The 27,581-nt window shown below is 40.7% G+C and overlaps 1 protein-coding gene across 2 annotated transcripts; it reads right to left on the bottom strand.

Moving 5' to 3' along the window:
• Positions 1 to 989: 989 nt before the first annotated feature.
• On the bottom strand, positions 990 to 27,285 carry GALNT8 (polypeptide N-acetylgalactosaminyltransferase 8). 2 transcript variants are annotated; one of them, XM_009675403.2, is made up of 11 exons: positions 26,808 to 27,285; positions 19,851 to 20,139; positions 18,264 to 18,430; positions 17,190 to 17,373; positions 15,864 to 16,061; positions 13,713 to 13,827; positions 10,690 to 10,875; positions 8,126 to 8,263; positions 7,185 to 7,280; positions 6,422 to 6,589; positions 990 to 4,772 (listed from the first exon to the last, which is right to left on the bottom strand). In XM_009675403.2, exons 1-11 carry the CDS (start codon positions 27,001 to 27,003, stop codon positions 4,593 to 4,595), a joined length of 1,917 nt encoding a protein of 638 aa, XP_009673698.1. In that variant the 5' UTR covers positions 27,004 to 27,285; the 3' UTR covers positions 990 to 4,592. The 2 variants fall into 2 exon arrangements, with proteins under 2 accessions (XP_009673698.1, XP_068810069.1); XM_068953968.1 differs by lacking the exon at positions 15,864 to 16,061.
• Between the last annotated feature and the right edge of the window lie 296 nt (positions 27,286 to 27,581).

The raw sequence follows: 27,581 nt of genomic DNA on the forward strand, positions 1-27,581 counted from the left end.
CATAAGATGATATCATCTGGAGTTTATTACAGCAGGGCTGAGTCAAGCTGGGCCTCAATCAGCAAGCTTGCCAGGTTTCAGTCTCTGAATCATTGCTGCTAACAACTATATCACTCATCCATGAATGTGATTCTGATTATGCATGTGAATGGATGTCTATTCAAATAAAATAACTTGAACTGCTGCAATCTTTGGAATCATTTTCTCTCAACAGTCATATATTTTCATATTTGTCACACAGTCCCCAGCTTCCTTACTGCTGAAGTGCATAAACACCAACTTGACTGGGTTTCAAGCATCAGGAAACCCTTAAATTGAAAAACTAATAGTTTATCTTTTGTCCAAAACTACCAGATAAAAAATGGTAAAGAACATTCACATCCCCTTCACTTTCCTAAACTTCTACCTGTAGCTGCCAGAACAAGGTAAATGGAACAGGACAACTCTTGCTCCCGTGTTCTAGAAAGCCCGGCCCTCCATTCACAAGCTTTCTAGAGCATCAAACAAGCAGCAGTGAAGACCATTTTAAGGTTTCAGGAATCAATACTTTCATTACAAAACATACTAGAAAAGCAATACTAACTCAAGGCAATTATACACCACTTATACACACACACAGTACCCATTATTCAGACAGACTTAAGGCAGGTTTAAGGTGCACAAAGGAGGCACCATGAAGTAAGCTATACTGTACGGTAGGAAGCAACAGCACATTTGTGCCATGTGAAGTATAAGGCAATTCATCCCTCAGGCACAGAGATATAAGCTAACTCAGTTTTAATTTGTTCTGTAGGTACTTCCAAAAAGACATCACACCTTCAGAGGAAAAATCTACCCTCGTGGTGCTTTTCTAAGTCATAATCAGAAACATTTTTTTCTCCCTCCTAGACAGCAACAAGCCCTATCCCAGTGTGACATAGTAACAAACTGTGAATCCAATTAAGTGTATGATTATACAGCAGATTGCAGCACAGTATGTCATTACTTACATGGACTAACTTGCATACAAGAAGCAGAGCAGTCACAGAAACTCAGCACTCCATGCAGATTGACCTGGGCACATTAGGGACTGCTGCCAATGGGGGTGATGTATCAGCACATGCCCAGCGAAGAAAGACTGCAGTCACCAGAACTCCAAAGTCTAAAAGAGATACAGAAACAAATTTGGGCAAGTCTATTGCGTGGCAGCTGAAAGGAAGAACTTTTTCTCAGATCGCTGGTTTGCACATACACCTCTCAGTCTTTTTGGATATGGCTGTCAGTGCATTGCTGGGTTGCTGCATCTCTTTTCTGTGGAATATGCTGAACTGACAATACTTTAATGCTCCTTTTCACAGTACCTCTTTCAAAGGTACCTCTTTCAATTTTGTCTGTTTCTGACAAGTATTCCCTCTTTATCAAAGTACAATCCTGCAAAAAAAGAGTAGTTTTGGGGTGTTTGCTGTTAGACCATAAGGCTCTTAGCACCGAAGACTGACAGTGGCAGTGACAGTTTCTGCTAAATAAGCCACACAAAGCTGAGCTACGTGTGCAAATCTCCTTTGAATCACTGTAACAGAAATATACATGACACTAAAAGCAAACAGATATCATAATACTGAAATCAAAGAGCTGCGCGACCACAGTAGGGCTCGAGTAAATGTAGTTTTACTTCAAAATTGCTGCCATTATTACTGTTGTTTTGGACACTTAACAACAGGTAACACATTTCTGGGGAATTCTGCAAGCAAACACACACACTGTAAGATTGCATTTTCCTTTGTCCAGGGGAAGGAGGTTGGAATGGCCAGGGACTGCAGATAAATTACCAGTGAACAGATGGAAGAACATGCTTCGAAGTAACAGTGAGTCTCTCCACAAAATCAGCAAATGCAGTCTAAAATCTAATCAAAGAATATAAACATGCCCACAATAGCTACCATGTCTCAGCAGATGTAATTTATCTATGTTGGGGAAGTATAAAACAATTACTGGAATCACACTTGCTACAGGGAGGTGAGCTGAACATTGAAGAGGAATTTACATGCCTGTGGTTACAAGCATGAAGCTTTATGTAAAGCCTCAGTGTCATATTTTCCAAGCATTACCGACAAGACATATGACCTGAGCCTGTCTTTAAAACCTAATTTGTGATTGGTGAATCCTTTAGCAATTTGCAGGCTTGCAGTGTTGTTACTGCTTGTTTCAGGGTGGGGATAGAAACTCTTTATTGGGGCTCTTCCCTTTTGTTAAGTACATACAGGATCAGAGCAAAAGATTAACAAATTAGGCTGTCATGCAAACCGAACAAACACAACCAGGAAGAAAATAATAGTTCACCTCTTTCAGATGCCAAAGCAGATATCATAAGGAGACAAGTACAAGTAAAGAACAGGATGAGTAGAGGAGATTGGAGTGCCCAACAGAACAGCAGACCCTCTCCTTGCTTCCTCAGGGCATGCCAACTCTCTCCAGATCCTAAGTCTATCTTGTATCAGAGCCATTCTTCCTTACCACAGACACTACTGTGTTTCTCCACTTGTTTGCTGCAATCTTCATTGTTCCCAGCTTCTATCTTCTCTATCAAAAATTCCTCCCAAGTCCCCAGTGTTCCCCATAAGTGCCTGATGTGGTCTCTACTTTTACGAATCGTGAGTTTGCTGCTTCAGACTTGTGGTGCTCTACATTCTCTCTTTCTTTTCTGTCTCTAGGGTATGTACTGCCCAGCTTTAAGTGCTTTTCCCCATTTATACACTCTGAGTAGCTCCACACTTCCGCCCAGTCCTGGTAATTACCTGCACTATCCTTGGACTGTCACAACTAGCTATCCTCCTTACCTCAGCCAGGTCTCTCAGCAGAAGGAAAATCTCAGGTTCCTAGTTTGCTGAGGATTTCAAAAACCACTCGTTCACAGAACACTTAGCAAAAGACCCTGGAAAACACACTGTGCTGGAAGATGTGTGAAGGAAAACAGGCAGGCCTATGAAAGCTTAAATAGGGATGAATAAAGCTCAGGAATATTGACTAAAACCGGAGAAGAGTGTGATATTTCAGTCTTGCTTCAAAATGGAAAAATTGTGTTGTGATAAAGACACGCATAGTGGAGAACTGGTGAAGCCAGTAGTAAATCATCCAACTTTCCAAAAAATGTAATTTTTCTACCAATTCTTGCTATATTTTGAGAGGAACCCATACTCTGGACATAAAACAGATAAAACTATAATAATTATTTGGTTAAAAATTGCCAGTTGATCCTGGTTGCATTCCTCTCAACTTGAATAGACAGCTATACCTCAATGATAACACGTAAGTTTAATGATTCAAAAGGGTGAGTTCCACAAAGGGGGAAATTGAGGAAATTAATCTTGGTGGAAAAATTCAGCCATAAAAATGTGAATGAAAGCAGTCAAGCTGTTTTTCAAATTTATTTTATTCTTGATTATCACAGTTGCACCCCCCATGGCTGGTCAGAGCTAAATTAATCTGTTGGTGATAGATTAAATAATAGTCTGCTCCCTGATTTGTTCTCCCCTCAAAGAGGTTGATAATTAGCAGTCCTTAGTTTCTGTCACCAGATTGCCTCTTTTTCCTATTCTCCTAGACAATAAGGAAAAAACCTTTTTTATCTGTTAACTCCTCCTCCTAAGGTGAGTTCCTATTGCATATGTAGTAAAACAAAGTTTGCTAGAGCACAAACCCAAGTTAAAAAGCTTTCCTGGTTTGTGTAGGCTTATCATTGGGGCTGCCTTACCTTACCTTAACAGCGTATCTACCTGGAAGGGCTCAGAGGGAAACAAGTTACCTCCCTTTAGCAACTCCTGCAATATTTTACTGTGTTTCTTTGACAGATACACACTATGGCATTGGACTTGTGTTTGTTTGCAGATACTACTGAACTGAATGCCCTTGCTTCCAAAGGCTTGACCAGACTCTATCCATGCTGTTAGCTGGCTAGCACAAACCAGCTTCAGGCAGGTAATCGCAGAATCGCTTTAGTGTAGCACTGCTTAATCTAAGAAACTTAACTGAGAAGCAGATTTATGTCCAGTGGATTCATAAGAGAAGCAGAACAAGGATGTGTTTCTTTTCCCCCTCTACCACATACACACCCTGACAAGATTTTTTGCATTGTCTGTACAACCTAACAAAAGAAAAATGGTCCATTTTTTTAGTGAATTCTATGTGTGACAGGAAGAATTAGACCTAAGTTCATTCCTTCCAAATTTTAATATGTAACTGAAATGCCTAAGTTAGAAAGTTAGAGGGCTTACGCCATCAATGAGCAGAAATAGTCACTTCCAAAGGACAACATAAAGAACTCAGGTGGGCTGAAACACTTCTAGAAGCAACCACTTCCCTCCAACGATTATAAGACAGAGCCAAGGCAATCCCACCGGTAATTGAGGAAACTCAGGCAGATGCCATGAATGTGGTAAGATGAATATGGACCTTTGCAGTCGTAGCTCATAACTACTGGAATAGTTAGTACATTGCAAATGAGTAGCTAGTACATTGTAAATTCCTATGTAAACAAACTCTTCAAATCGTTGCTTCCAGCATTGTGTTATGAGCATAGTAATTTTAATGGATCAAGTCAGTTTAATGGACTCTAGTCAGTGCTTTGAATGCTGTGTCTTCTGTTCCAGATCTTTTGTCTTTCCCCAGGCCTTAAGAGTGTGTTGAATATTCCACCTTTGCCCTGAGCAGGTCTGCATCACAAGTCTGTATGAAGACTGACTGTCTCCTGTGATTTCAAGGCATCTTCTAGTGTTTCTGTTGATTACTGCTGATCCCTACAAAAGAAAGGAAAATAAAAGAGAAGCTGCGGGCTTAAAAATTCAGTGGTCAGTTGGAAAGCAATTCTCTTGGCCTCTACAAATGTGTCTGACAAACACTACTAGGTCACAGATCAGAAAGAAAAGTTTTGCACTTTCTCCATGCCAATGAAGCACGACAGCTTTTGGAATTCTCCAAAGTCTATTACAATATATTCACAGGCTTATTCTGTTTCTGTTTTCTGAGGCTTTTTAATCTGTTTTGTGGGGTTTTTTACAGTTCAAAAAACCATTTTAGTAATTCTTATACTGTATCCTGTTCTGCAAGAAAAGGATACAAGATCAAGAGGATATTCACCTCTTATCTCTAAGTCAGTGTAAACTATTGTGAATAGGGTGGGTGTGACTAAGTCCTCTCATCACGCTGGAAATTACGATGTTTGTAAGGGGCTGGGTTACAGAACCAACAGGATCTTAATAGGTTCCATTAAGCACCCAGTTGTTTCACTCTAGTGATGTTTGATACACACAAATAACTGAAGATTTACTTTTAAGGTGGGTCTAAAATCTTTCAGAAACATACCTTCACCTTTTTCTAAGTTCTGTGGTTACAGACCAGACTAAGGGCAAGAGAAACTCTGTGCTAGCAAAATTGCTGGAGACTGTGTAGAGTCATATTATTTGTTATACATCATTGAAACCTTTGTCTTTTACCAATTCAATCCTAGTCTCAACCACTTTCCCAAGATTACTAGTCTCCTGACTAGTATTTCACTGAGAGAGGGATACAGTAAACAGGCCCACAGCTAATATGTAAGATTAATTACTTATTAATTGCATTAATTACTGATGAGTTCTGAACTGCCTGAGAAGGGAAAAGCTTCATGGCTTCCTTTCCTACCTCTCCCCTCCATCGTTGCTGCTGCTGCCTGCTTATGCTGCTGCAGCATCTGCCTTAGACCAGCTGACTGAGCACAAGGAAGAGATGATGAATGCAGAATATGAGATTATCACTTGGGATCTGAAGTATGTCAGTGTCAGTTGCCATAAATACAGCACAAATGGAGACAACTGAACTGTGCACCCAGCCTGATCCCTGACAAAGACTTCCACTCTAAGACTCTGTTGCTGAAGATGGCTCCAGAGAATGCCCAGGACATGGGAGTCAGCCTGCTGCTCTTTCCCCAAGACAAACCAGTCCCATGAGGAGGCTGGGAAGATGGATGGTAGACAGTGGAGAGAGTTCATAACTTATAGTCTGTTAAAACAGGAGACATCAGGGCTTGTGCATTTCTTATCTGTTAAATGAGCTCTGATAAATGAGCAAGTGAGACTTTTTTTAACCTGTCCAGCTAAAAAGTAAAAGGCTTTAGATTAAACCACTTGATTCCACCAAGACAGATAGATGGACAAATCAGTGGCTATGGCTCAGATAACGTGTGGGAATTGGTTAAATTCTGGTAGGTTAGTCAGTTGCATATGTGTGACCATCCCCTGGTTTTTAACCTCATACATCCCTGCAGACTCATTGACTTCATCTTAGCTCTTCCAGTGGCCTGAAATTGAAGCAACCCTATTCAGAAGCAAGTCCTTTTGCAAGGAAAGTGTTTAGGATTCCTCATAATGAGAAAGCTTACTGAAATGTGGGGATAAAGAAATGTACCTACTTGCTTAAAATCCCAATACAGGTTCAGGCCTCTGTTCACAGCTGTGTCACATTGCTCTAAAACTGGCAGGTCTCCACTCCCAGGGTCAGTTAGGCATCGATCAACTCTATTCAGTTGGGCACGTAAACCTCCTACGTATATTTCTCCAGTGCTGTGATAAAAGATGTGCTGAAAGGGAAGGTAACACCACTGACAATGAATTAAAATATCAAGGAAATCTCATCAGCACATGATAGCAAACGGTTCTGAAACTCACACTGAGTGAGCTATATTGGCTGTACAAAATCAGCATTCACTGCCTAGTAATTAAACCAGGAGGAATTTATCGTATACAAGGGACAACATCTTTCTCCTTTGCCCATAAACAAAAGCAAGGTGTTTGCAGTTGAACGGTAACCCTCAGCTTCCCTCCTACTGAGAGGACAGGCAGCAAGGTGTGAGGAAGAGCTCAGTCTCTGTCCTATTCAGCCCACTGATCTTCCGTTAATCAAAAAAAATCAGTCAGCATCAACAAGAGGTCTTATTTTTTCACTAGGCTAAACCAAAAGCCCCTGTTTAATGCACTTAGATCACCACAGGAACCTGCCCTCTATCACTTGGTTCGGGGGGTAGGGGACAGAATGGTAGAATTTACCGAAGTAAAGGTTATTCTTCCCTCCTAGCACAGAGAAGACAGTTTTGAAGTGCCAATTCCATGGCCCTGTGAGAAGTTAAACTTTAGTAATGGCTCACATCTGAAGATTTGATCAGTTGTTTCCATTACCTGTGGTGAGTATGCATGGCAAACATACATAATTGGTGTATTTCCAGGGACAGGACCTTGATCAATACAGATGTCTTCTTTCAATGTATTTCTCATCTACAGGATAAAATAGGAAATTTACTGTGAGGAACAGCTATTCTGTCTCCAACTCCTCACCACTAATTTTGGAAACTCTCCTGTGAGCAAAGCTATTTTATTCAGAGCCCTGAATCAAATCCTAAAGTGGAAAATACAGTATGGAGTTAAAAAAGAAACCTTAGACTACCTTTGCAGAAAATATTATCATAGCACAAATAAGAAGCAAATCTAAGGTCCTTCACAGACTCATCTACACTGTACTATTTAGCACCCTGTCAGAGGTCACCAGGCAGCTCCAAACAGGTGGGTACAACCGCTCAGCTCCAGTGAGATTTACAAGCTTGGGTCTAGAAACAGTGTAGCCATATCAGGAAGCCACTGAAACCTGGATGATTAATTTCTCTCTTTTGCAAATAATGGCCTGACTTCCACACTATTATCTTGATTTATATCTGCACAGCTCCCAAATTATCCTGCTAAACTTTTAATCTCAGCAGAAGAATTCCATACTATTCCATTGAAAAATGCAGACCATTACAACAAGATATTGATCCATTCTTGTTCCTCAGCTGGCAAGTTTGGCATGCAACAAAACAATGCATATTAAACACTTTCCCAAACTACTTTTATGCTCCTATAAGTACATATAAAACAACAAAAGTTTAGAAATTCTAGATTAGCAGCAAATATGAAAAAGATTTTAGAAAACTTTAGTGTCTATAAAGACATTTAAAAGCCTTTCTAAAATTTCTAAAAATTATATCACAATCTCTAAGCAAATCTAGAACTGTTCACAACAGTTTTTCATAACACTGGAGTTAATGAATTGTTCCATATTTGAAATAAGTGGACTCAATACTTACTGTTCCATAGGCAACAATGTTGGGCAGAACTGCTAAATTAGGGTAAACATTTTTTATGTACCAGTCAAACCCCTTACAGTTTAGTTTTTTCCTTAGTTCCTTTCTGGAAGAAACATCTCCAAAGTCTATTCCAGGATTCTGGAAGAACACCATACGTAATTTCAGCACATTAAGACAATCTGAGAAACTGGAGAAAATACACACTTCCTTTTTCATATTGACTACTCACGATATACAACGATATTCAAAGGTGCATTTGAACACACATTTTTTAAAATTTAGAAATTCAGAGCATGTTTTGTCTGAAGTTCCAATAAGCTACTGAAGAATTAACATGTTATAACGTCAGAAATGGAAAGAATATCAAAACTAGATACAGAGAGGAAGTAGTAGTTTTCCTATTTTATAGTGACATAAAACCTAGATCAAGGTGAAAAAATGAGAGAGTGCTTGTTAACAACCCTAGCTTGAACAACAGTCTATTGACTGTGGCACTTATGTCATAGGGAAGAGATCAAGATTCAAATTCTTATTTCAAGACTATGTGACTACTTGCACAAAGCAGAACAGCTCCAGCAGGAAAGCTGGACAGAAGTCATTCTTACAGGAGGTTACATCCTGTCTTTATGCAGTTCTTTAAAACACAGAACAAGTCCTTGGCCTTCATCAGATAGACAGTTTGGAAATTTTAACTTGGCTCTTGCATATCCCAAGGAAAAGTGATTGTTTAAGATGAATGAGCTTCTCTCCAGATCAGAAATCGATTCATTGTGAAAACTGGTACTTATGTTCCTATCAAGAGCTTCATTTTTGATGACCAACATTTTTGATGACAAAAAGGGTTCTTACCAAATACTTGCAGTAAAAGTCAATTAATGGGAAGGGGAAGTGGATTGTTTTAATGTATTAATTTATGCTATATATTTTAACATAACACATATTTTAGTATATATTTTGTTTCTTTAATATCTATTCAAGAAAACAGAAGAAGGCAGGAGGGTATCCTTCCTTTGTTAGAGACGCATAAACCCATTGAAGTAAAGACTTCATGAGCTTATTCTTCTTAATGGAAGATATTAATACTCAAAAAATGGTGCTGAAACTCCTAGTACTTTCAACAATTTGTCAGCGGGGAAGTTAAAACCATATTCAGAATTACTGATTATTAATTATTTTTAATTAAAATTGAAAAAACATAGTAATTTTAAGGACATAAATTATCTCTAAAGGAAAAACAGCAGTGTAAAAAAATTTTTGTCATAAATAGGCAAAAAAACCATGAAACCTGAACATTGAATGAGGAAATTGAAAAGTTCTAACGAAGAAGCAAACAGGAAGCTACTTTCATAAGGTTTACTTTGTACATGTTAGTTAGGGTTTTGACATGGGATATTGACATGGCACTACTGGAGGGAGTCCAGCGGAGGACTACAAAGATGATAAGGGGACTGGAGCATCTCTCCTCTGAAGAAAGGCTGAGAGAGCTGGGCCTCTTCAGTCTGGAGAAGAGACCACTGAGAGGCCATCTCATCAATGTCTACAAGTATCTGAAGGGAGGGTGTCGAGAGGATGGGAACAGACTCTCCTCCGTGGTGCCCAGTGACAGGACAAGAGGCAATGGGCAGAAACTGAACCACAGGAAGTTCCATCTGAACCTGAGGAAAAACTTCTTCACTGTGCGAGTGACAGAGCACTGGAACAGGTTGCCCAGAGAGGTTGTGGAGTCTCCATCCTTGGAGATATTCAAAACCCGCCTGGACGCAATCCTGGGAAATATGCTCTAGAGGACCCTGCTCGAGCAAGGGCGTTGGACTAGATGATCTCCAGAGGTCCCTTCCAACCTCAGCCATTCTGTGATTCTGGGTTAAGAATACCAATCCAGATGAGAAATCAGTTTCCTGGGATTCAGTACATGCAAAACTGCATTAAAAATCACTTTATATGTGTGGTGCCTTATGTAATTCACAATGCTGTGTTAACAGATTGTATTAAGAACAGCATCACATTGAAGAAAAAATTAATACTGAGTTTTCAGTTGTATCTATGAACACTGATAATTCAGAATTCTTAATTTCCTGGGGAAACAAAAGCAGAACTTCAAAATGCAGAGAGGAGAGCTCACTTAAATAGAAGTTGTTGCGTTTTTGATGAAGAGTAATTGAATTTTCTATTCGAGGTTCAATTTTGCCTATTTAAAAGATATTCAGGGACATCTAGATCATTACAGAAATTTTCTTTCACAAGAATTTGTAAAGATTCCCGGTAAACTAATGCTTTCCCTTAAAAAGATAAAATATATATCAACTGATTTGATTTTGAGTTCTTTAAGTTAGCTATCAGCTCTTAGTCTGTAAATATACAGCACTTAGCATAAGAAGAACACAGCCATGATTGCAGATGTTGGATGCCATATGTAAGAATAATTAACATATCAGTATTAATAACAATTTTTACAGTGAATCTCATAACCACTCCAGCCTGCCTCTTGTCATATGACCACTTGCTCTTATTTGACCACTTTTAGACTATGGATCCCAATGTGAACTACAGGGAAACTCTACTACCTCCACTGGAAGATTCCATGCTAAGTAGACCATGTACTTGTAGTCATCCATCCACACTTCCGCCACCCGCAAGGCATTCCGTCTCATAGACATACTCAAGTCTGGCAAATAAGGCTTGTGAGCTCTTTCCAAATGAGCAATTCTTGAGCAGGGCAATACTTCAATTTTCCCTCCGCACTGCCAGGCCTGGATTGAGAAGAGAGAATTTCTGGTAATGTTACCTGGTTACTCAAACTCTTTTCACTTATTGTTAGAATGCTCCTATTTCTCCTCTCATTCCTGTACCAGACTCACTCATGCGCTCTCAACATTCAAAGCCCTGTTTCCTGACTTGAGTGAATAAAGACAAATTTTCAATATCTTTCATTTCCACTGTATGTAGACCTATCATAGATCCAAGAGAGTAAAGGAACGTTTTTTTGTTATTTTTCTTTGGCATCATCATCAACAAAACTGCTCACTAGTTTCCATTTATAAGGCACTCAGAACCATTGGCACAGATGTACTATGGCACACCAGTGTAAATCTCCAGATGATCTCACTGAGAGCCAGACAGCTAAAGACTGGTGGATGTGGGCCTGAATCTTTCAGAAGTAATGATATTACCCAGAAGATGCCAAGGAAAAAATTGGTCCTGTGGAATCTTAAAAACTAGAGAGAATTCAAGAAGTAGTGGTCCAATGGATTCATAGAACATGCCTACACCGCATCCACAGAGATACCTACGCAGACTGCAACCTATGCTTCAAAAGCACAGGAGGTCCAGCACAAACACATCAAACCTGACTGTGCATGTGCCATTGCAAGTGTGGAAGCTCTTCAAGAAACCAAAAGCTTGGTACAGCACTGGATCTGTGCTGATCTAAGCTTAAGCTGAAAAGTCCACATGGCACTGCACAATGCACACATATTGAATTAGCTTAGACAGCATCACACGATGCTCCATTGCATGGTATAGACTTCCTTCACATCTTCAGATTACATTTTCAGGGCTGATAGCCAGCTAAAGAAAAACGTAAGAGACTGTTTGCTTGCTAACTAAGCATTTTTGATACAAGAAACCCTTGGGATTGAAATAAACAAAGGAACCTCTACTACCATTTTCACAGTCAATTTTCAGAGCAGCTGTGCATTTTAACTGAACTGATTCGCCATGGCTTTCACCTCCAACACTTGTGTAAGTGACTACAGAGTAGACATACACTACCTGTACTGTGAATGGTTCAGGGCAATAGAGAATAAAGTATAAATGTATTTTCAAGCAAGATAACTGATATATTAATTCACCATCTGCCTCATCTGATGTGAGGTGATGACATGTCACATTTCTTACAGACAGAAACTGAAGCATGGAGTCTTTGGGCATCTCCACTATGCATAATCGAGAAATGTGTTAACATCTCCAATACAGCATCAACCCAAGTTAAAAAATACATGTGACTCAGCATGCTATCTGAGACAGAATGTCAATTTACAGAGGGGCTCCATCTGTGCTATCATTTAACAGAGTTGGAAGACAGTTACTCTATCTCCTCTCCATCATTTTTTCCACAGACTAAACAATTTCATTTTCTCCATTCTCTGCTCTAATGTTACATGTTGCTAGACCTCTATTCATTCTCCTTCAGACTCTTCAGTTGTTCCCTGTCTTTCCTGACATATGGTCCCAGAACTTCAAACACTGCTCCAGCTGAGGCCTTAGCAGAAGAGGCTAATCAATGGCATCATTCCCCATCCAGCCCTGTTGACTCATACACAGTAAGTATGAGTAAGTAAGAACTCATGGTTCTTTTCTAGCTAGATGTTCCTCAACCTATACCACTGTAGCTGATTATTTTTCATACTTTTACTAGCTGCTGTTTCTTTTCTCCTATGCAAAAGCCTTGCTACCCATCACAGAGAAAAAACAGACTTGTCTGATATAATTTGTTTAGAGAAATGTATGTTGTCTATGTTATCTCATATGTGCTTACAAACAGATATCAGAAAAAAAGAAAAAGCTATAAAGAACATAAGAGAATGACCATACCGGATGAAAGGTGGATCTAGCCTAATAGTCTATATGCAGCAGGGACCACAAACTAATGCCTGGGAAAGAGTAAGAACAAGGTAAGTATGGATAATACTTCCCGTAGCCCCCAACTATTTTCAGCTCAGGGGACTTTCTGCAAGTTCCTGTGGTTCACATGTGTTTAATAATTCTCAGAAGGCTTTTCTTTCAGAAAACTCCTCATTCTCTCCATGAATACTTGCAAGTTTTTAAGATCCACAATATTCTTTGGCAAGAAGCTCCATAGGTATGTTATTTTGAACCTGGTTACTAACCTCTTTAAAAGCTCCCCAGCTTGCATAGAATTATCCAAGCTTACCCCCTGCCCCGAAATTGAAATCTTGCTGACAGGTCTATAACTCTCATGCCCTACCACTTGGTTTCTCTTCTTTATAAAGATAAGTGCTATGTTCATTTTTTTTCCTCTTAAGTCTTCTAGAATACCTCCCACCACCATTACTTTTCAAAAATACTTGTTAATAGCATTTTTAGTACTCTAACAAATTCTGTAAGAAATGAAAACACTCCAGGTGAAACTCTTCCAGCAGAAGAGGCATCCATCCTTGAGCTGATGACATCCAAAGACGATGAGCACATTATTTTCTAGGTCAGACAGACTTGTTGCTGTTAAAAAATTTTCCTAACTTCATCTACCTTTACTTAACCTGTTTTCATCCTATTCTACTGCTGAGCCAAAAGACAAAGTTTGCAGAGAACTCATCTCATGATTCAGTATTCTCCCATTGAACCAAGTTTTCATGCTAGGAGCCAAACGTCTTAAGAAGTTTCAACAAAACTGTGCTGCTGAGCCTTAAAGACTTCTGGAAATCTATCCACTTCCCTTGGTATCCAAAATAAACTAAGTTATTCTGAAAAATTATCCCATGCTTTGGGCAACAACCTGAGTACTTTCAAAAACCATGTACCAATTTTCACTGCTTCTTTTAGAAAAAAAGTGAAAAAATAGATTTACCCTCAGGCCAAGTTCGACATTTTCTCCTCCATATATGTGCATTCCACCATCCAGGACACCAATTTCACCTAGAAATTCTCTATGTGCAACAAGAATCCCCATTATAGATGGGCTCCTGGAGAACAAAAAGGTAAAATTAGAAAGAAGCAACAATGATGGAAACAAAATAAAGTCGGTTAGCAATCAATCACTGCTTAGACTGCCAAAAGGATTCCAGTTGTATTTCAGAGTAATAGGTTAACTTAAAAATATCATGCAGATCAGTAGGAAAGAGTCCAGATAACAACAAAAACATAATCGATGGCCTAAAAAGCATGATCTGGTATTTTTTAAAGAATTGGATCTATTTTGAGAGGAGACATAGCAACAGTCTTCAGATAATTAAAACAAGAAGAAAGAATCAGATAAAACTGCAGCGAGGTTAGAAATTAGGAAGCTTTATCTAACATTAAAGAAGCTAAAACACTAGAGCTGATTGCCAAGGGGGACTGTGGAATCACTATAAATTGAGATTTTGAAGGAGAACTGAGACAACTCTTTAGCAGGAACAATTTTACTGCTGTTGAATCCAGCCTGGATTTTGGGAGAAAGGGGACTGAAGGTGGACATGGTGCTCTTTTGGGAGGATCTGGTCAATGCAAATAAGTGTCTGCAAAGAGGATGAGGACAGACTCTTCTCAGTGGTGCCCAGCAATAGAATGAGAAGCAACAGGCACAAATGGAAACACAGGAAGTTATATCTGAACACAAAGAAGAGTTTATTTACTGTGAGGGTGGCAGAGCATGGTAACAGGTTGCCCAGAGAGGCTGTAGAGTCTCCATCCTTGGAGATGCTCAACATTTGTTTGGACAGGGTCCTAAGCAATGTGCTCTAGGTGACCCTGCTTGAATAGGAGGGTTGGACTAGATGATCTGCAGAGGTCCCTTCCAACTTCAATAATTCTGTGATTCTGTAATTTTTTAATATCCCCATCCTCTATGACAAAACCTAGTTCTACTTTTTCTGGTCTAAAAATTGTGACCTACTCATGAACCATTCTTTAAGCTATGTTTGGTTTTCTTTCATTTCATTTTCCTGCCTGAATCATCAATGTTTACTATAGAATGCTTTTAATGCACACAGGCTCCAATTTCACACATAGCTCTTTATCTAGGCATCTGTGTAGCCTTGTCTCCAGTGTTTGGCTACCAAAAGTAAGAGTACAGAAGAGATGAAAGATTCTTTACTTATGACAAACAGAGCACATGATTTTGTGATGTTTTCACAATGACTTGACTCTTCAGGATTTATACAGTACATTTTTAAAGTCCTTTACATAAATAAAACAGAAGTGTCTTATCTGTTGCTGCGTTTTTTTTTAATATTGCTTTACAGATGGTTATTAAGAGCTAAGGGATTGTAAATAACATTTGACATCTGTATGAAACAAGGAGACAAATGCTTTTATGTACTCAGCAAAAGATGGTGGCTGATATCACAGTACTTGCAAACATCTCATGTTGCATATATAAAGCAACTGAGCAGTTAAGGGAGATATGGGAAGCACAAGGAAATAAACCTATCAGCAAAGGGCTGCTTTAAATAAAACAGCCATATGTATTCCATTAATGTCTTTTTCTTACTTTTGTGTACTCCTACTCATTGAGTGGTAATGGTTGAAAAAGGGTGCACAACGTCATCACAATCATACATTGCCTCTGCATCTCTAAATGAAGAACTTCAGTGCTTGAATCCATGTGAGTCTTCACAGCTGGGACATGCAATTGTCCAGTAAAGCTGTGAAATCCAATCCAGATTTCCTGGACAAGCGTAGAGAGGGGCCACAGTTCATCCTGGACAATTCATAAATATTGCTACCACCTTCTCGGGTAAGGAACATGGGACAGAAAAGTTAAATAACTTGACCAGAATTTCCGGAAAATTTGACAACAGGATTAGCACAGAAGAGATTCTGGAATACAGCCGATACACTGAGATTTTTCTGGCTGCTGAAGAATCCTCATATTCATTTCAACTGTCTAGACATAATGTGCTTCATAGGTATCTATCCCACCACCTATGAAACCTCTTCTTCCCTCTGCCAGCTCTAAGTTAGATATCATGTGTCCTATCATGTATCATAGCTCCTTCTCAATGCTATTCAAACTCACCGAACTGGAGCTGTTTCATCTTTGAGAGCGTACCATTCAGGTGGTAATGGTTCATAAAGGCACCAGAGTGCCCAGTCAAATCCATCCATGGCCACTGAATACTGGAGAAGCTCAAAGTCATCGAAGCGAATATTGTCAAATACTGGTGATACTATAACAGTATGATCTTCTTTTATTCGAGAAAGGATAGGTTCAGCCCTACCAAAATTAACAGAGTCTAATCACCTTGAAGAAGTGAAAGTCTTATGAATGGCACTAAACTGTACAACCTCTTTGTAAAACTGGGTTAGCTTGTTTATTTAATCATTGATTTGTTTTGATTTAATCATCAATTTTTGCCTCTACAAAAAAAATTACGCTGTTCTTCGAGCGCTAGTAATACAATTTGCTAATGTCATTGCTCAATTCTCCCTTCCATTAGGCAACTTTGCCTTTTGATTGTCACTTATTATACTAACCATAACCTCCACTCCTAACTTGCTGGGCTGTATTGCCACTTGGGCTTGCTCCCTACAGACTCTAGATGTTCTTCATTATCTGCACAAAGAGACAAAAGGGGAGGCAAAAGGGAGGAAAGCGTAGCCTGAAAGGTGCTTTAAGCCTTGAGGAAGATCTATTTCCCCTCTCTTCTTGTGCCTTGATGGCATGGCTGCAGTATGAAGGAGGAAGAGGCCAGTACAAGAGAACGGGACAGCCTTTTTTGCTGAAACCCATACTGTTTTTAGGCCTGGAGGAATTCAATAGTCCAGAAGAGAGAAAATGTAGAGATTTAACACAAAACAGCACTGTGAAGATCATTACCTAACAGAATACAAATATCCATCATTAGACACTTGTTTTGTCTCTCGTTCCAGAGTCCTACACAACTGTGATACACTATTTAATTAACAGGCAACAGTAATTAAACATTCTAAAAAGCCAAAATTGTAATAGGAATCAAACCAATTTAAAGTCATGGGTATTAAAGCTGCCTAATAAACTGATACAGGGCTAACAAAGTTGCTGGTACTAGAACCAGCATTCTCAACCAGCATTCTCACGGTATTTCACGGCAAGAATCTTTTTTCCTAGAAAGGTAATGAATATATAGAGACAGTAGGCATCGCTGTCTTGCTCTTCAATAAACAGCCTACTCTGTTACCTGGCTGCTTTGCTATTTATTTCAAACAATTTTACCCCTTTCCCTCTCAAAATAATGACTTGGTGGCTGCCAATTAAGGTGTGGTTTGCGTACAGATGCTTACCCCAGCTATATAGTTAAACTCCTTGTCCTCCTTCTCCCCACTCCAAAAATAAATAAATAAAAAATAGTCCTGTTAGTCTTACCATGCCGTGTTTACTTCAATATGAGCATCTAAAATTGCAACAACATCTGCAGTTGACGCCTCCCAGCCAGAAATTCGGGCTTGTGTTAGGCCTTCTCTTTTCTGATGTCTTATAATTTTCAGCAGTCCAGGATGCTTTGCATTGTAACTTTTGATCTGTGCTTCCAAAGGTCCTTTCAGATCATCTAAAAACAGCTCCACATATTTTAATGATTTTTAAAAATTAACAGAGGTCATCAATATTAAGAAATGGAAAAGATTAGGTAGGCAACTGCTTTCTAGCTTCTCTCGGTTCCAGACTGAATATGCCTGAAAGATTCCTTACAATAGAATAGCTAGAAGAAGGAGAATTAGTCACATCTCATCAGGCAAGATAAAACAGATTTGCCTGCCGTGAAAACTGGACAAGACAGAACTTCCACTGTAGTCAAAAAGAAAGAGGTAAGACCCTAACAATGCAAAGGTGGTGCTGGTTACAGTCCATGACAACCTGTTTAGTTTATGATAAAGTTAAGAGAACCTACTGACCAGCTCAGAGTTTAATTGCAATGAAAAATCATGGGAATAATTTAAGATCTCACAATATGAGACAGACTGTAACTAGGGTAATTTCAACAGACATATATTGTCCATAGAGCACCCTGAGACCAGGGGCATGACTGTTTCTTATAGACCATTTTCCAGTGTTTTGCTCAGTCCAATTCTAAGAGCAAGGAGGCTCCCAATTACTTCCCTCAGGAGTCCCTATACACCACTCTTCAAGAAGTTTAGATGCTTACAAAGACAGCTTCCTTAGCATACTCTCATTTTTTGTTCCTTACTTTGCAAGCTTGTGATGGTAAAAAGTCTCCAACTTCACTCTTTAAACTTTACAAATACTTGCAGACCCTCACCATGTTCCTTATTAATTGCCATTTTTCAGGCTAGTAAGGTGTTTTTTTTTTTTTTAAATATACTCAATTTACCTCTGAATTTTGAGAGGTCTACTCTGTGTGGCTCCAAAAGGCCAGATACAGTCATTTAAGACAATAGTAGCATAAATGAGAAAGATCCCTGCCTTCCCCAGGTCACTTACCGTATGAACTGTAATCATCTACCAGGATGATTTCTTTCAATAAATGAGGTGGTGTTCGATTAATTATACTAGTAATTGCACGTAAGATGATTGACAGTGCCTCATTCATAAATATAAGTACAACACTGAGTGTTGGAAGGTCTTGAGGATATGTTTTCCTTTGACAGCTGTAAGAGAAAGAAAACAACTTTAGTACATTTTCCAAAGCAAATCAGAGAGCAAGGCAGCTACAAGGCGGCAGAACTGGCACATTAGGCTGAAAACATATACTGAAAGTTAGTATAAGAAAGAAGAGGGAAATCCCCAAAAAAACAGTTTCACCTTTCATTTGAACAGTGTTATGCTGAGAATGTAAACTGTTGGAGTAAAGTTAATTTCTGTAAAGATAAAAACAACTATTACTGTTTCTCAGTCCTAAAGGGTTATAAAATTTTGTAACTGAAGAAGTAACCTCACCAGAGATGATTAGCTCACAAAGCAGTGGATATGTGAGTGAAATTTGGTTTTTGGCTTCCACAGAATGAGATGACAGTGGTCAAACTTGGAAGGAAATAGAAGCAAATTAGATCATATTTCATTTGTATATGCAACGAATAAGAGCAAGATAGGTATAGCTGTACTTACGAGGTGATGTGAGAAGAGTAACTTGGACAAGGGATCTCTTTAGGAAATCATTGAAAGAGCTTCAAAAATCCTTTTTACAGAGTAAACCAGTCCTTGTGGAACTCCATGCTACTCTCCACTAGACTGCTTTCAGTGCAGAAACAAACTTGTACCATGCCAGTTTGAGTACCTCTGTAGTTCCTGCTAACCCTGCCTGAGCACCCCAAGGCATGCTGCACAAAAAGCACTCCAAAAACTCACTCAGGAGGCCACAACACAGCCCCCACATTACTCCAGACACTTTGAACTGAGAAGCACATACAAAACAGTCATTATGACTTAGTGCTGGAGTTAGGGCTTGACCCAGAGCCCAGAGGATACCCACAGTCAAGGGCAATGTGACACTGTTCACTCTAGAAGGAGCTAGTTCCCAGCTGCATGATGAGGAACCAGAAGCTAGCAATGTAGGGGTCTGCTTCTTCAATGGCTATACTGGGTGGGGGGGCAGTCCCAGGCAAGAAAAAGTTTAAAACTTGGAAATTACCTGAATGTTATATAAGCCTCTGGATATCGCAACATATGAGAGACTTACAAAAGACAATATAAAAGACTAGAGCAAAACAAGCTTCAGATGTCTTGCCTTTGGGGCTTAAATAAACAGAGCAGAAGGTCTCATATCTTCTGAATTTTTTGCTTATTTTTTCCCCCTTTTTCCTGACTTTCGAAGTCCTGTTTCAGTTATAATGCTAATATTCTATTCTTTTTTTCTAAGTAACTTCTCTACACTGTGACTTCTTTTAACACTTTGGAGTATTACCTAAAATCAAGAAATACTTAGAAGAAAGCCATAGAAAAAATTCTAAACAAACATAGCATAAATCTAGATATGTTTGTAGATTATTTTAACTTAGTCCAAAGCAATGTAGATCCCTTCCCTTTAATTTTATGTTGCCCTTATGAAGGTAGAGAGGGCTTATACTGCACCTGGGAGATCTGGTGTCTTTAATAAGTCGATCCAGAGGTAGGCGATCACTGAGATAAACGTTATACCCATATTTTAAGAACAGATTCTGTGCAACAGTTTGCTCCTCTTCTGTTAAATCTACACCCCAGCGTTTGAACAGAAATGAATCTGGGAACAGCAAACGATGTACACTCTTCTTTTCCTCCTTTGCATTTCCAGCCTGATGTACTTCAGTCTTGGAGTTACTTTGCGGTTGGTGATCATATTTTATTTGTTTTATTTGTTCATAGAACTGTTCCACTGATTTTGCTGATTGAAAATGAAAGTGGATTAGTTATAACAGCAATTGAGAATATTATCCATCATAAATTAGCCACATCATCCTCACAGTGAAGCAGGTCAAGAGATATGTGAAGTCGTGAAGTTACTGTTAGCCTGAAATTGGCATGACAGTAGCATTAGAGTCTCTCCTACATGAGAAAAATCTCTAAACATCACATTCCACAATACCATGGGCTAGACTGCCCTCAGTTGCACCAGTGTAGAGCTAGTGGCACCACAGTGGTATCAGTGGAGAAATATGGAAGTAGAGGCAGCACACAAATTAAATTTGACCCAAACCATATCCATGACGTTTGACTAGCATTAACCTATCACGGATCCACAGTAGGGTTCCTGTCTACATCAGGATGATTATATCACATTGGTCTTAAAGGTAAATACCATAAATGAGCCCTTTGCCCTCTCTTTTGATAAGCTTATTGGAAACTTTGGAACATCATCTCTCAGGGTTTTGTCAGGTTTACAAGATATGACTATGCCATAACTCTCCTGATAACTCTCCTCCCCTCCAAGTTTATTATGGACTACCTTGAGAAGAATATCCTAATTATTTAACCCAAAACAATGACTACAATAATTACCAGATAATAAAACTGGTAAAATGGAGGGATAGGCTCTTCTCCACAAAAAGCAGCCAGTCAGTCTCCAACACAAACCCATATTTGTCTTGCTCTCTGTCAGGCTGTGTATGAAAAAATTAGCAGCACTGCAAGGAGATTCTCTCCTTAAGAGAGAACACAAATGCCACTGAAGATAAAGTACCATCATAGATTTTGAGCACTGAAGAAAATGTATATCCTAAAAATACTATGTGTCATGTTATAATAAATTACTACCCAGGATCTGACATTTTAGCACTAAAATATTATTTGAAGTAGATTTAGCAGCATCTAAAAGAAAGTTATGAATAAATATAAATATAGCAAAGATAGTATTTTAGAAAAACATATCCAGAAACAAATTTTAAGATCTACTTCATGCTCAGAATATGTATTGCAGAAGAAAGGCCCTGGTTCTCATGGGGGACTTGAACCACCCTGACATCTGCTGGGAAGGCAGCACAGCCAGGCACAAACAGACCAGGAGGTTCCTGCAGAGCACTGAGGATAATTTCTTGACTCAGGTGGTGGAGACGCCAACGAGGAGAGGTGCACTGCTAGACCTTGTACTAACAAGCAAAGAAGGACCGGTTAGAGATGTGAAGGCTGGGGGCAACTGTGGTTGCAGTGACCGTGAGACATGGGAGTTCAGGATCCTGCAAGGAGGGAGCAGGGCAATAAGTAGGATCGCAACCCTGGACTTCAGGAGAGCCACCTTTGGCCTCTTCAGGGACCTTCTTGGAGGAATCTCATGCGGTGGGGCCCTAGAAGGAAGAAGTGTCCAAGAGAGCTGGTTAATATTCAAGCACCACTTCCTCCAGGCTCAAGAGCAGTGCATCCCTCTGAGTAAGGAGTCCAGCAAAGTGGGCAGGAGACCTGCATGGATGAGCAAGGAGCTCCTGGCCAAACTCCAAGAGAAGAAGGAAGTACACAGAATGTGGGAAAGGGGACAGGCCACTTGGGAGGAATACAGGAATATATTGTCAGAGTGTGCAGGGATGCGACAAGGAAGGCTAAGGCCCAGTTGGAATTAAATCTGGCAAGGGATGTCAAGGACAACAAGAAGGGCTTCTTCAAATACATCAATAACAAAAGGAGGACTAGGGAAAACGTGGGTCCGCTGCTGAATGGGGTGGGTGCCCTGGTAACAAAGGATATAGAGAAGGCAGAGTTATTGAATGCTGCCTTTGCTTCAGTCTTCACTGCTAAGGCCAGTCCTCAGGAAACCCAGACCCTGGGGACAAGAGAGGAAGTCTGGAGAAAGCAAGATTTTCCCTTGGTCAAAGAGGATCGGGTTAAAGATCATTTAGAAAAACCTGACACCCACAAGTCCATGGGCCCTGACAGGATGCACCCACGAGTGCAGAGGGAGCTGGTGGACATCATTGCTAGGCCACTCTCCATCATTCTTGAAAGGACATGGAGAACAGGAGAGGTGCCTGAGGGATGGAAGAAAGCCAGTGTCACTCCAGTCTTCAAAAAGGGCAAGAAGGAGGAGGTAGGAAACTACAGGCCTGTCTCAGGAAGTGTGGGTTGGAAGAACGGACAGTGAGGTGGATTGAGAACTGGCTGAAAGGCAGAGTTCAGAGAGTTGTGGTCAGTGGCACAAAGTCTAGTTGGAGGCCTGTAGCTAGCGGTGTCCCCCAGGGGTCAGTACTGGCTCCAGTCTTGTTCAATATATTCATCAATGACCTGGAGGAAGGGTCAGAGCGCACTCTCAGCAAGTTGGCTGAGGATACTAAACTGGGGGGAGTGGCTGACACACCAGAAGACTGTGCTGCCATTCAGAGAGACCTTGACAGGCTGGAGAGCTGGGCGGAGAGGAACCTCCTGAAGTTCAATAAAGGCAAGTGCATGATCCTGCACCTAGGCAGGAATAATCCCATGCACCAGTACAGGCTGGGGGCTGACCTGCTGGAAAGCAGCTCTGCCGAGAAGGACCTGGGAGTGCTGTCGGACAACAAGTTAACCATGAGTCAGCAATGTGCCCTTGTGGCTAAGAAGGCCAATGGTATCCCGGGCTGCATTAGGCAGAGTGTTACCAGCAGGTCGAGGGAGGTGATCCTGTGCCTCTACTCAGCCCTGGGGAGGCCTCACCTGGAGTGCTGTGTCCAGTTCTGGGCTCCCCAGTCCAAGAGAGACATGGCACTACTGGAGGGAGTCCAGCGGAGGACTACAAAGATGATAAGGGGACTGGAGCATCTCTCCTCTGAAGAAAGGCTGAGAGAGCTGGGCCTGTTCAGCCTGGAGAAGAGACCACTGAGAGGCCATCTCATCAATGTCTACAAGTATCTGAAGGGAGGGTGTTGAGAGGATGGGAACAGACTCTCCTCCGTGGTGCCCAGTGACAGGACAAGAGGCAACGGGCAGAAACTGAACCACAGGAAGGTGGAACCAGAATCTGAACCTGAGGAAAAACTTCTTCACTGTGCGGGTGACAGAGCACTGGAACAGGTTGCCCAGAGAGGTAGTGGAGTCTCCATCCTTGGAGATATTCAAAACCCGCCTGGACGCGATCCTGGGAAATATGCTCTAGAGGACCCTGCTCAAGCAAGGGCGTTGGACTAGATGATCTCCAGAGGTCCCTTCCAACCTCAGCCATTCTGTGATTCTGTGAAAGGGCATTCAGAAGGACTTTCAGATACCCAAAAACTGCAAAGCTGTTTTGTCTATGTTTGCCAAAAAAGAAAAAAAAGAAAGCATTCTTCTTCTGTGTTTCTCACTTTGTTGCGTTAACACAATCAATTCAAACAAATTAGCAACCTTTTTCCAGATGCAATGGAAGAACTTCAGAGTCACTGACCTAGACCTGATCTCCTGGCATTTTGTACTCAAGGCCCAAAGTGGAATAGAACAGTTAGTATAATACTAAAAATTGTCTTCCCTGGAGAAATATCCACTTACCCAAGCACAAGTGAAGTTAAAGTCATTACATCGCCATTTGAAGCACAAGTAAAACCCACAAACCGGCAAAATGTGTCATACAATCACTTCTGTAAAGCAAATAATCTGAGACAAGCACATAAGCGTAAAGCCATCATATTAAATTAGGGCAGCCTGACAACTGTCCTTAATTATGGTCTAGAGCCTGTGAGAAGCAAAGAATTACTGTCTTCTCCTCTAGTATTTCTTCCATTTGAGAAGCAAAACAGAAAACATTATTTGGAGGAATAAGCAGAGAGGGTTTTCTCTTTTCCCTTTTGGACTCTTACACTTCCAGATATAGAGATAAATTTAGGGCCTAACATACTACAAAATTAAGGTAGGGCATGAATTTAAAGCGAAAGTATTTATATGCATATGCTCCCTGTGTGTATATTCTTAATTTACTTAAAATTTGCCTTATAAATTACTTTATGCAGCCATTTCCATATAGCACAATTCAGTGCCACATGGTCTATCCAGATTTAAGTAAACTTTTTTGAGTATCTGAAGCAGCTTAGACCTTAGATCTTGATGATCTCCCTGGACTGGTCAGTCTTTCATTGCTCTGTCCAGTTAAACTCCTAACTCTAGCATATTAAGAAAGCACCCACAGGGAACAACTACATAAAGTTATTGCCCTGGTACACCAAAGTTGGTCTTAACTAAAAACTTGCATCCTCAAGACAGGTCCAATAAGGGACTTAAATGTCTACAAGGCAAATCCTGCAGAACTTCACTTTCAGCATTCATGCCCCACATGGAACTCACGCAGTTTGGTTATGCACCCAGGCTCATGGGACAGAAAGAGTTCAGCAAATGCATATACCAATGAGTCACGCGAGAGGTGCCCAACTGGAAGTGCTGTGCACGTTCTCATATCTCCCCATCTCGGCTTTAGAGCTTCACATTCAGAGCAGACGAATGAAAGTGTCTTTGTCTCCAGCACTCAAATTATAGGACTTCTTCCATAAAGGTAAGTACCCGTAATCTTTACTACAGAATCATCCTAAGCATATGCATGTAAATAAGGCAGTGCCTATGGGACCACATTATGGGGAAAGCGCTCATGTCCTTTCTAGGAAGTTAGCATACTGAGGTGCCTCTCTGAAGTGCCTGTACACTAATGCCTGCAGCATGGGAAGCAGACAGGAGGAATTAGAAGGTTGTGTGTCATTAAAAGGCTACAGTCTCATTGGGATCATGGAGACATGGTGGGATAGCTCACATAACCGAAGAGCTGAAAGGGATGGATGCAGGCTCTTTAGGAAGGACAGGCCAGGAAGATGAGGAGGGAGAGTTGCCCTTCATGTGAGAGAGCAGTTGCAAAGCATGGAGCTCTGCCTGGGGACAGAAAAGGGGTTAGCTGAGAACTTGTGAGTCAGGATTAGCCAGCAGACCAAAACGGGTGACATTGTAGTGGCTGTCTGCTATAAAACACCTGACCAGGAAGTAGTAGATGGGACCTCGTTCAGAGAACTGGATGAAGCTTCATGTTTGCAGGCCCTGGTCCTCGTGGGAAATTGAATCACCCTGATATCTGCTCAAGGAGGTAACACAGCAGGGCACAAGCAATCCAGGAGGGTTCTGGAATGCACTGATGACAACTCCCTAGCAGTGGAGGATTGAGGACCCAGTGAGGAGAGGTGCTCTGCTAGATCTCATACTTAAAAACAAGGAAGAAGAGGTCAGAGAGGTGAAAATCAAGGGCAGCCTTGGCTGTAGCAACCACAAGATTGCATAGTCCAGGATCCTGTGAGGAAGGAAGCAGGGTAAAGAGCAGGATCACAACCCTGGACTTCAGAGGAGCAGACTTCGGCTTCTTTTGACTTGCTTAGAAGAATCTCATGGGATAGGGCCTTGGAGGGAAGAGGAATCCAAGAGAGCTGATTGATATTCAAGGATTACCTCCTCCAAGCTCAAGAATGGTCCATCCCAGTGAGCAAGAAATGAAGCCAAGGGAGCAGGAGATCTGCCTGGAAGAACAAGGAGCTCCAGGCAAAACTCAGACAGAAGAAGAAAGTATACAGAAGGTGGAAGCAGGGACAGGACCCAGGAGGGATACAGAGACACTGCCTGAGCAGGCAGGACACCTGAAGCTAAAGCCCACCTAGAGTTGAAACTGGCAAGGGATGTTGAGGTCAACAAGAAAAGCTTCTACAAGTACATAAGCAGCAAAGAGAAGGCTAGGGAAACTGTGGGCCTTCTACTAAATGGGTCATTGGCCCTGGTGGTAAAGGACACAGAAAAGGCAAAGGTACTCAATATTTTCTTTGCCTCAGTCTTTACCGGTAAAAGCCCAGCCCTCAAGAATCCCCTGCCCCTGAGACCAGAGAGAAGTCTGGAGCAAGGAAGACTTACTCTTGATGGAGGAGGATCAGATTAGGGACCACTTAAACAAACCGCACATGCACAAGTCTATACACTTCCCAACAGTCAAAGCTACAACAAATAGCTGCTGAAGCAAGGCTCTTCAAAATTCATGAACCTCACTGTAAGAAAGTGAAGGCCCTTCCTAAATTAATATCCCTCATACACAAGCACATCTGCTTGGATGTTGGGCTTGCACCATCATGGGATGAGAAAGAAATAGCCTTGCTGGTATATCTTACCAAATGTTGCTTTAGAACGCAGTCCAATTAAGTTGGTGACATTAAGTTCCGCAACACCCTTTTGCTCTGACCTACTCCATCGTGTCTATGCTCAGGGTACAAGGACTAAGGCAAGGCTGGTCACAATTCCCCCTTGTTATTCACCCACAAAGCAGAGGCTGAGGAAATGGGGCAAGAGGGACTTCCAGGGACTCCCTCCATTTCAAGACTAACAGCCACTTGAGATTAGTTTGCTGATATGATCACCTTAAAACCACTAACCACTTCTAAAAGAGTTAAGGGGTAGGAACTGTCTAATATGCAAAAAACACAGTCTGTGAAAGACTTCATTGTGTTATATATAAATGAAGACATTACCAAGTCTTTTTCAAGACTGCAAGAAAAAATAAAGAATGCCCAGGGAGATCCAAACAAACATTAGCTCTCTTATCTGTTATTTTATCCTTCAGGAAAACTAGAGATCTAATTCTCACAAAGTTAAACAGCATTGTGTTTTACTTACAGAGGTTGTAAATGCGCCAATCCAAATGGTCCAGTCTCTCAAAGACGGTATTTTCTTGGTTAAGAGACCGAGGATTAACTACTAAGGAGTCACTTCTTCCCTTTCTTAAATCTTGTAGTAAGTGCATAATATAAAACACAAAACCTGCATTCATTATTAACAGCATAACTTTATCCAGTCGCCTCCAGGGTGCCATCTAAGTATAAAGAAATTAAGCCTTTTGCTCGTTGGAATTTGTATTTGTTTTAGGTTTGCACTGTCTTCTCTTTCTGAAGTTGATGTTTCAAATAGCTCTCAGTCAAGCAGATGCAAAGACTGCTCAGATGAAGCAATTAACTGAGTTTAACAGGTCATAGAATTGACAAAAGTAAGGTACAACGTAGACGTATTTTCTTTTATATATATATCTGTAAAAGTCACCATTGACAGGGAAAGCAGGCAGCTCTCACAGGCTTGCAATGAATCAAATGACCTGAGTGCTTACCTGAGGTTATGCTGTAGGAAGTGCAAGGCTGTTGGTACTGTTGGCATCAGAGAGGCTCTGACGCAACAAAGCACACCTACATACAAAGAAGGTGAGAATAAAATGTAAAACACTTCCGTGTTTCGTGATCATTATTAGCTGGAAATGGTAATATCTGATTTAAAAAAACCTGAGAGTTTACCACGTGTGCCCCTCGGTGGGGTCCAAATTCTCCAGCTGAAGTTTTTGACACGTAGGGAGTATGCCAAATAAAAAATGCAATTTCATCAGAACAGTTAGGTCAATGCACT

The sequence above is a fragment of the Struthio camelus genome, chromosome 1, assembly GCF_040807025.1.
Source record: "Struthio camelus isolate bStrCam1 chromosome 1, bStrCam1.hap1, whole genome shotgun sequence".
NCBI classification, from domain to species: domain Eukaryota; kingdom Metazoa; phylum Chordata; class Aves; order Struthioniformes; family Struthionidae; genus Struthio; species Struthio camelus.

Coding starts and splice junctions, on each gene's coding strand:
- GALNT8 (XM_009675403.2), bottom strand. CDS start 27,003: ATGGCACCCTGGAGGCGACTGGATAAAGTTATGCTGTTAATAATGAAT. Junction 13,828..15,863: donor GATGAAACAGCTCCAGTTCG/GTGAGTTTGAAT, acceptor TTTGTTCTCCAG/GAGCCCATCTATAATGGGGA. Junction 6,590..7,184: donor GCCATGCATACTCACCACAG/GTAATGGAAACA, acceptor CTTCCCTTTCAG/CACATCTTTTATCACAGCAC.